Genomic DNA, 9,684 nt, shown 5'->3' with positions numbered 1-9,684 from the left:
AAGAGTGGTGGGAGACGGAGAGGCGGAGAACAGGAGCCGGGTGAAGGGCGTGGAGGGCTGCCCCGCTCGGAGTCAGAGTTGCCGCGGGGCCCGCCGCTGTGGGGCCGCGAGCCCAGGAACGTGCGGTGGGACCGGCGGGCGCGGGGCGGGCTGCAGCGGCGGGCTGGACCAGGCGGCGCGCACCTGAGCGCCGGGGGCGGGGCGTCGGTGGGCACGACCCCCCCCCCCCCTCCAAGGCGCGCCGCGCCCCTCGCGCGGCGTCTCGGCCCTTTCCGCCCGCGCTTCGGCGCCGCTCGGCTCCCCTCCCGCCCCTCGCTCCCTCCCTCTTTCCCTCCCTCCTGGCCCGGCGGAGCCTTGAGCTCTGGCCGCGAGTTTGCTGCAGCTCCTTCCGCGCCGCCGCGTGGGTTCACCTGGGCGCCGACTCCCAGACTCGCGCCTGGCCCTCCAAAACACCTCTCAGGTAAGGGGCTGCTCCGGCCGCCCGCGCTCGACCCGCGCACCCGTCCTCCGGACGCGGCTGGACAGCTGGTGTCTGTACGCGTCCCGCCTCTTCAGCGAGCCGCCTAGGGGCTTCGCGCCTCACCCAGGAATGAAGGTGTTGGTGGCGGGGACCTTGGGCCGACGGGGGCCGGAGCGAGGGGCAGGGGATGCGACGGGCCGACAGGTGGCGGGGTCTGGCCCTGGTCCTCCGACCGCCGCAGGCGCAGACCCCGGTGGGGATGGGGCGGGCGGGCCGGGGGGTGGGGACAAGCCCTTTTCTCCTCCCCTCGAGGGGCGGCGATCGCCCAGGCCCGCCGTGTAGGTGCGACGGAGAAACTTTGCAGGGTGGGGACTCGGCAGCCACTTGCCAGCGGGGCCTGGTCAGCACGTTCTGCGGGGGCGGGGGGCTCCGGGGCGGGCCGCGGGGCAGACCCTCCGGCCGGGCGAGGACCTTAACGCTTCCCTTCCCCGCCCCCTTTTGTGTTTTGCCTCAGAGCCGCCGGCCGCCGGGGGAGCCCGGGCCGCCCCCGCGCTCCGGGGGTCGTTCCCTCACATCCTCCCGGCCTCGGGAAGGCAGAGGCGGCGGCGGCCGGAGCCGGGCGGGGAGGCTTGAGGTGAGAGCCCGGCCGGTCCCGCTGGGAATATGGCGACCGGTGGCTACCGGACCAGCAGCGGCAGCAGCGGCAGCACCACAGACTTCCTGGAGGAGTGGAAGGCGAAGCGCGAGAAGATGCGCGCCAAGCAGAACCCCCCGGGCCCGGCCGCTCCGAGCGGGGGCGGCAGCGACGCGACCGGGAGGCCCCCAGCGGGGGCTCTGGGCTCCTCGGCCGCCGCCGCGGCCAACGAGCTCAACAACAACCTCCCGGGCGGCGCGGCCGCACCTGCCGCCCCCGGCTCTGGGGGCGTGAACTGCGCGGTGGGCCCCGCGGCGCTGCCCCGGCCCGCCCCCGGCCCCCGGCGGCCCGAAGACGAGCCGCCCCCCACGGCCGCCGCCGCGGTCTCCGCCGCGGGGGCACCGCCGGCCCGGGGCGACGGGGAGGAGCGCGACGGCGCCCCGGAGAAGGGCAAGAGCTCGGGCCCCAGTGCCAGGAAAGGCAAGGGGCAAATCGAGAAGAGAAAGCTGCGGGAGAAGCGTCGCTCCACCGGCGTGGTCAACATCCCCACGGCAGAGGTGAGCGGGCGGGGGCCGCGGGGGGAGCTCCCCCGGCCCCCGGGCGGCAGAGTTTCCCCACGCTAGCCAGTACTTATCCTTTCGCCGAGTTAGGCAGGCGCAGAGGGTGATGGAGTTTTACTCTGAACAAATGCTTCCTGGGAAGTTCCCCAAACCCAAAGTAGGACACGTGCTTTTCAGGCTTCCTGGCTGAGGTCTCAGATTCAGGATCCTTCTTTATAGGACAACTGGTGGCTCCAAAACTGGCCAACCTAGGGTTGTTTGTTTTTGCTTAATCAGTTAGAAAAATTGATTAATGGTGATGACGACATACAAAGTTTAGTTTCCCACGTGTCTATCTGAAGTTACCAGATTGTTGATCTCTTTTCTCTTGATAGTGTTTAATAGCACCTGTAAAGAAACGTGGCCTTAGCACTATGCACCACAGCTTTATTTTTCAGTGTACCCAAGATGAGTATATCTAAATAAGTATATGATTTTCATCTATAAACCAGCTTTTGGGAACAGCGCTCTCCAACACACACACACACCCACACCCACACACACACCAGCGCTCCCCAACACACACCCCCCCACACACACACCAGCGCTCCCCAGCACACACACACACTACAGCGCTCCCCAACACACACACCCCCCCCCACACCCACACACACACACACCAGCGCTCCCCAACACACACACACACTACAGCGCTCCCCAACACACACACACACTTTATTCTGAGTGATATTAGGACAGTAGGAACGTTGTAGTAATCCACAATTCTTTTGTTAAGACGATCTTTCCTTGTATTTAAGTATTTGGCTCTGTATATTGTGGAAAACAGTTGTGGTAGGGTTTTTGTTTTTGCTTTGTATTTTTGAGAGGTCTCAACATTCCTGCAGGCAGCAGCATCTTCCTATTAGAGTGAGTGGTGAAAATTTTTACTTAATGTGTAACCTATTTCTACCCTCAAAAAAAAAATCCTAAACAATTTTGGTTACTTTAATAGAAGCGCGCTGGTTTTGGGAAGTGATTACACAACCTTGTTTCACCCAAAGTAGTTGCATCTTTTTCTCATTGGCTCTTTAGGTTTTATTTTTTTATTTTTAAAATTTTTTTACTCGTGGCTTTCTAATTTATTCAACTTCGATAACCAGTAAATACTTAATAAGAATATACTAACTTTAATTGTGATTCAAGTAAAAGCATTCACAGTAAGCTAGGGTGTGTGTCAAACATACCCCACTTTTTAAGTGTTAATATGTTTTCCATACCTGGAAAATTACGGTTTGTCTTTGAAGGATATATTTTTACATGCATGTTGCAGACAGATTTTTATCAGCCAGCAAAACTGTCCTCTATGGTTTGCTACTTGCACAAAAGATCTGTTATTCATTAAATTGCTTTAAAAGGAATTCATGAGAGTGGTAATCAAATTTCTAGTTTTTTTTTTTTTTTTAAATATGAAGATTAAGGGGAAACTAAAGACAAGGCTTTGGAAAAGCTACATTCCTCAACTTTATTTTTAAAAGTAGCTGATGGTCCAAATAAAAGAATTAGTCATTTTCAGTCTTTTCCTCATTGTTCATCTGACAGGGGTCTTATTTTGGGAAATATCTTGGCAGATGTTAAACTTCATTTTTTGTCTGGCTGCTTGTGCTAGAATTGTTACTTCTCAAGTACCTTTTTTGTTTTTGTTTTTAACAAGGGTAATGTTTACTGGGGGGAATAAGTGTGGTATATCTTACGAGGTCCTAAGAAACATCCTTTGTTAATACTCCTGCTTTGGGTTAGAGAACATAGTGCTGAGAATGTAGATGACTCCCCACTACAATTGAGTCTAATACTCTGGAATGTTTTTCGTTTGGGTGTTGGCAAGTCCTAAATTTAATCTTCCTTAAAAACAAACAACCCAGGGTACCATTTTTTGGTCTGTGGAATTTGAACCTTTTTTATTGAATAGGGAATTGAGGACTGCTTTCTTTTTGTGGTAACTATGGCTCTATCTGTTGCTGTAGGACGCAACAAAACATGGTAATGTTTTACCGCAGTATCTAATTAGCAGGCATACTTCTTGAGGGCCTCCTCCTCATATTTTCATAAAAACAACTTAAGTCGTTCAGATTATTTTAATAGTGGTAAATATATGATACAAAACTTTAAAGGTGGACCGTCTTTATATCTTTAGGTTGTTGTACGTTGTTTTTTTAGAATTGTGTGCCATTCATTTCTCTTAGTAATTTCAGCATTGAGAATATCAGTTGCTGTGGAGTTTCTTGTGTAATATAACTTAGTACTCCTGGTTTAAGAAGTCATATGATATTTTACAAAATTTTCAGGTTTGCAAATATCATAAAAACAGAAAACCACCAATCTGTCTATATTCAAGAGTGGACTTGTATTATTATTTAATGTTGAGAAAGCATCTTATTTTCAGGCAATATTCTCAACCAAGTTTATATTAGAAGAGTAGCATGACACATCACTGTGACTTTCATTAACTTATTTTACTAATTACAGAGTATTATAAAATTGTTGTAAAGAGATACCTGACAACAGCTAAAGATACCACAAACAACCAGAAGATAGTTTTAGTGAGGAAACAAGTCAAAAACTAAAAGTGGTAGATGGCGATGTGAAGCTGGGGTGGGGGGGGCATACTGCTTCTGATAACCGTAATAAAAAGTGCAAATATTCAGTTGTCGTTAGTGAGACAAACTTTAGTTCTCATTTACTGAGGTAAAGATTAAAAAAAAAATTTTTTTTTTCTAAATTCTTATATTTTTGGGGGCAGTAGCCCAAATTGGATAATTTGGATGTAATATACCTCCTGCCAATAATTTTGGTATATGTTTATTAGATCTGTCAGATGTTTATTACATGTCTGTGTTCAAGGCACTGTTGTAAGTGCTGTGGAAAAAACAAGAGTAAGGCAGTGTATAGTCTCAAGGAGCAGAACTGTAATCCAGGAGGAAGGATAAGGCATAATTATATGAAAAAATTTAAGTACTGAGTTAACAATTGAAAAGCCATCTTAACACCGCAAATTGTTTATTAGAAATATTTTGTGTTTAGGGGCGCCTGACTGACTCAGTTGGTGGAGCGTGGAACCCTTAATCTCGGGGTTGTGAGTTCAAGCCCCATGTTGGGTGTGGAGATTACTTTAAAAATCTTAAAAAATATATATATATATTTTGTGTTTAGAGGAAAGAGATGATTGGGCTGTGAGAAGCTAGTGAGGATGAGGGTCTTGAGCTGAGACTTACATTTCTGCAGCTATATACTTATACATATATTCACATATACATGTATATATACCTGTTTGTATAATATTTTAAATATCAGAGTGCAGTGTTTCTTAATTGTGGTAGCTAATTAAAATCATGTGAGGATCTTAAAAAAGTGCTCTCCATGGAGAATACTTCCCTTCTCCCTCCCTGACCCCCTTTTGATTTAATGGGCCTGGGATGGATCCCAGGCATTAATATTTTGGTAAACTTTGCATGTGATTCTACTGTGAGTCAGGGTTAAGAAATACTGGGCTGCAGTCTGGGGATACAGAAATGAATAGGACACAGGCTTGTCCACAGGGCCTCTCAAGTAATATACAGTGTTAAGTACAGCCTATTTCCTGAGTGGGGGATAGTTGAGGAAGGATTCCTAGGCAGTATCACTCCTGTTTTCATAGTGCTTATGAAGTTACTGCCATTTAATAGGTTTGCAGAAGAGTTAACAGATCTGGTTACCCTAGAAAATATAATAATTCAATAGGTCAAGGTCAAATGGCACTGAAGTTTTGATTTAAATATAAAGTTAACATATGTCGAAACTTACTATTTTCATAGTGGTTGGCTAGAGTGCTTTATGTGTTGTTTTAATTAATGCTCACAGCAATCCCATGTGGTATAGTTTCTCTTTTTATCCTCATTTCCAGAAGAGAAAATGGAAGCTTGGAGAATTTAAATGACTCAGGATCACATGGAAAGTGAATAAGTGGTAGAGCAATATTTTAAATGTTTTTGTGGGTTTTTTTGTGTATATGTGCATCTTGGGAAAAGTGTTTTTAAGAATTAACCTACTCTGGAGGCACCTGGCTGGCTCCGTTGGTAGATTGTGCAATTCTTAATCTTGGGGTCATGAATTCAAGCACTATATTAAGTGTGAGGCCTACTTAAAATAAAATTTTTAAAAAATTAAAAAAGGAATTAACCTACTTTGCATTATTTAGCTTATTTCCCTATAACTTTGTTTTTTTCTATAACTTTTTGTTAGAGGTTATCTTAATTTAAACATCTGAATGGGGAAAACAGTAAAAGGAACTGAATAGAAATTAGAGTCAAATTTGTAGGCTCAGAGATTGCTTCTGACTCGCTAATTTATAGTTTGCTTGGCAAAATTTGAACACCAGGCCACCCGCAAAATCTGTTTTTGGCTAGAAGTCAGAAAATGTGAATCTTTGTTTTTATTTAAGTGATACGTTGTTTTTCTGTCAAGATGGGGCTAAACACCTACCCTGTAGTTTGAAGGAGCATATGATATATAGAAAGCACTTTTAAGTGAGCACAATTTTAAGTCATAATTATTCAGCATATTTATTGAACATTATGTAGGACAAATTCTACTTAGTAAACCATGTAAATCCAGGTAGATTAAGAAATTCCTTTCAGTATGCCCAGTAGGTTCCAGACTGTCTACCTTTCTATGTGATGAGTCAGAAGAGGAACTAATAGTGACTCAGGGTTGGGGAAAATTGAACTTGTGAATAGGGTAGATATAGCATAAACAAGCAAGCCCAACTTTCCTAAATGTTTGAACACATTGGTAAAGTAAATTAAAATTTTAATATTACCAGGATTTATAATGAGTGGTCTAAGCTGGGATGCCTTTTTCTGTAAAAATAATTATGTAATTAAAGTAGATGACATTTATGGTGTGCTTATTAAGTGCTAGGCACTGTTCTAAGCACTTCACCTGTATTGGTGCATTTAATTCTCACCACAACCCTATGGGAAGATGGGGGAGAACAAGTAAGTTACTTACTTGCCTCAGGTCACATATGTGGTATGAAGCAGAGTAGAGGTAAAGCCTTTAAAGCCTGGGGCTTAATAACCAACCATCTTACTATATTTCCGTGTATTACATACTATATACCTAGTTAAGAAAGACAAAGATTATTTTAGTAGTAAACTAGAAGATGCTAACATGTGACTAAAGAATTTGAAAATAGCCCTATAATAAAAGGCAGATTAAGTGGAGCTTTATTAGAAAAACTTGAAAGGAAATAAATAGTGACATTAAAATTCTTATTTAAAATCACTATCAAGGGGCACCTGGGTGGCTGAGTCAGTTAAACGTCTGCCTTGGGCTCAGGTCATGATCCATGTCCCTCTCCTCCCTGCTTGTGCTGTTGCTGTCTCTCTCAAATGAATAAATAAAAAAATCTTAAAAAAAATAAAATAAAATCACTATCAAGCTAGTGGCTTTATTTATGCTCTTTATTATTTCTACATTGGTTTTTAGCGCTTGTAATATAGGCCAGAAAATAATTATGCTGTTTAATAGAAAGGCTAAAATATGTCTTAGAAGTTTAAAATGATTGGCAAATATTAGAGTTTGAAATTTTCTGAGTGCTTTTTTCTTTTTAAAAAGTGAGCTATAGGGGCACCTGGGTGGCTCAGTCGTTAAGCGTCTGCCTTCGGCTCAGGTCATGATCCCAGGGTCCTGGGATTGAGTCCTCACCGCATCGGGCTCCCTGCTCGGCAGGAAGCCTGCTTCTCCCCCTCCCACTCCCCCTGCTTGTGTTCCATCTCTCGCTCTGTCTTTCTCTGTCAAATAAATAAATGAAATCTTCAAAAAAATAAATAAAAAGTGAGATATAATTCATAGATCATAAAATTAATCCTTTAAATTCTTCAGTTCAGTGGTTTTTAGTGTATTCACAAAGTTGTACTCTAAGTGCTTTTATATTTTCATCTTAATTTTTCATTATGTTTTTAGAACCTGTGGTACCTAAGTTTTAGCTTACCACCCTATAAAATGCAGCAGTATTCAAATAATTCAGTATCAGCTTTTCCTGCATCTCACAGAAAATGAAATTATGGTAGAATTTTCTCGGTTTTATGTTTCTTCAAATACCTACTACCATTTGTTCGCATAGGAGTTTAGTATAAGAGGTATTATTTTAAATAAATGTAAAATTTTTTGAAAATTAAAATTTTACATATCTTTCAAGGAGATCTGCAAAGCTCTACTATCTAAACATTTGGGAACTTAGATTCAAAATAAAAATAGAGTTGTAAACCACCTAAAGTCTTAGTCGTGTTACTTAAATCAGTGTCTTAAAAGATGCGTCTTGGGGATGTAGGGATGGGGACCATCTGTACCAGTATTACCTGTGTTGTTTATTTGAAATGGAGATTCCTGGAATCCACCTCAGTCTGGGGAGCGAGAGGGGTTACTGAGACCGCAGAGTCTGAACATGTTCCTGAGTGATTCTTGTACACCCTAAAGTTTGGGAAGAACCAACTTAAATGCCCTGTAATGGTTTATTGATCTGTCAAATGAAGTTGATACTGATTATCTTAACAGGATTATTACATGATCAAATAAAATAATGTCGGTGTAAATGTTTCAAAAATGATAAAATGATAAATTATAGTTACTGTGTGGTTATACTGATAACTGGTTGTTGATGTCTAGTGGAAATTTACTGGGATGTTGAAAATTCTTTTTTTTCCTTCTAATTAAAAACTAAAACATTTTAACAAAGACAACTTGAACTACTTGGAAATTCAAAGCACCTTGAACATTTATGTAATGTACAGTTAGTGCAAAATGTTGCATCTGCCTTGCTTCTTGTCTTGAATTTGTTAGAAGCCTAGACTACAGGAAAAAAAAAACTCTACCTTAATGTGTAATTTGAACTTTCATTCATTTTTCATTTTTACATATCTTTAAGGGAAAGTGTATAATTATGTTTGAAAGTGTATTTAATAATTTGTGGTTCAAACTCTTAAAACAGGTTTTGTCCATCTTATCACAAAATATTCCCAACTGCATGATTTCTTCTCTTGTTCACTATCACATATTAAATCTATAGGCATTTTTAGCTGGCCAATTGATTCTTAAAATATCTGGTTACTGTTGAGGGAACTTTCAGTTTAAATCTTAGGCATTTGTGTTTATAGCCATATACCTACTGTATAGAATCAAGCCTTAGCCATCTATCATATTCTCCTTGGGTTATTAAAAATATACTAGGCACTATGTCTGAATGAAATTGTAAGAACATTTAGTTTCTAAAAGCAGCAAAATTATATATCTCAAAAGGTAGAAACTGATCCAGTGAGTTCAAAACCTAGCATGTGAAAATTGGATAATAAATATTTATCCTGTGATAGTCTTTAGAAAATTCCTTCACCAAATTCTATGCGTCACAGGGTAGTTTTCAATAATAGTTTCATTTGTTTTATATGGTTGAATTTTTTTTTAAACAGTGTTGTATTCTGACGGTGTTTTGTTAGGGTTTTGCTGAAATGAATAGAAAGGAGAGAATTTATGTTACAGATTACATTTCTGTGATAGCTTAAATTTTCTTTGCAGTTTCTTTAAACTCTGGGCGACTAGCTGAATAAGAAATAAAAATAATACAGTTTGAAATACAGGATGAAAACGTGTTTTATAATAAAATTAACTTTAAAAGGTACTATTTAATATTAAGCTTATGGGCATAAAAGTGAAATTTGCAAGTTAAAAGTATACTTTGTATACAAAGTATTACTTTCTGTTGCTTTTGGAATTTCTTGAATAGTTTTAGTAGTACGTTAAAAAAAATGGAAATCTTAGTTTGAAGAACAATATTAACTTTCAGAAGATGGTACTTGAGGAGTAAAAAGTAAGATTATATTAGCTGCAGTAGTCAAAGAAGTTACTTTGGGTTTGAAATTCTTGGCGAGACTTTTTGATAGCCTGTAGTGCAAGCAAAAGTTGAGCCACACTAAACTTAACGTAATCTTAATTTTTTTCTGCTGGTAAAAGTAATGTGTTAA

General features: G+C 42.1%; 1 protein-coding gene across 2 annotated transcripts in view; it reads left to right on the top strand.

The window, feature by feature from the left end:
- The first annotated feature begins 302 nt into the window (after nucleotides 1–302).
- Nucleotides 303–9,684, top strand: part of PAWR (pro-apoptotic WT1 regulator) — a 114,282-nt gene continuing 104,900 nt past the window's right edge. The window contains exons 1-2 of one of the 2 annotated variants that reach the window (XM_006734944.3): nucleotides 303–460; nucleotides 975–1,651. In XM_006734944.3, coding sequence (XP_006735007.2) covers nucleotides 1,124–1,651 — 528 coding nt within the window. In that variant the 5' untranslated portion in view covers nucleotides 303–460; nucleotides 975–1,123. Of the gene's footprint in view, nucleotides 461–802; nucleotides 1,652–9,684 lie in introns of those variants that run through there. The other variant, XM_081822116.1, reaches the window with a different exon arrangement.

This window comes from Leptonychotes weddellii, chromosome 5 (genome assembly GCF_054177405.1).
Source record: "Leptonychotes weddellii isolate Sample4059 chromosome 5, ASM5417740v2, whole genome shotgun sequence".
In the NCBI taxonomy this organism is placed as follows: domain Eukaryota; kingdom Metazoa; phylum Chordata; class Mammalia; order Carnivora; family Phocidae; genus Leptonychotes; species Leptonychotes weddellii.
This window is presented reverse-complemented; position numbering and strand designations above follow the sequence as displayed.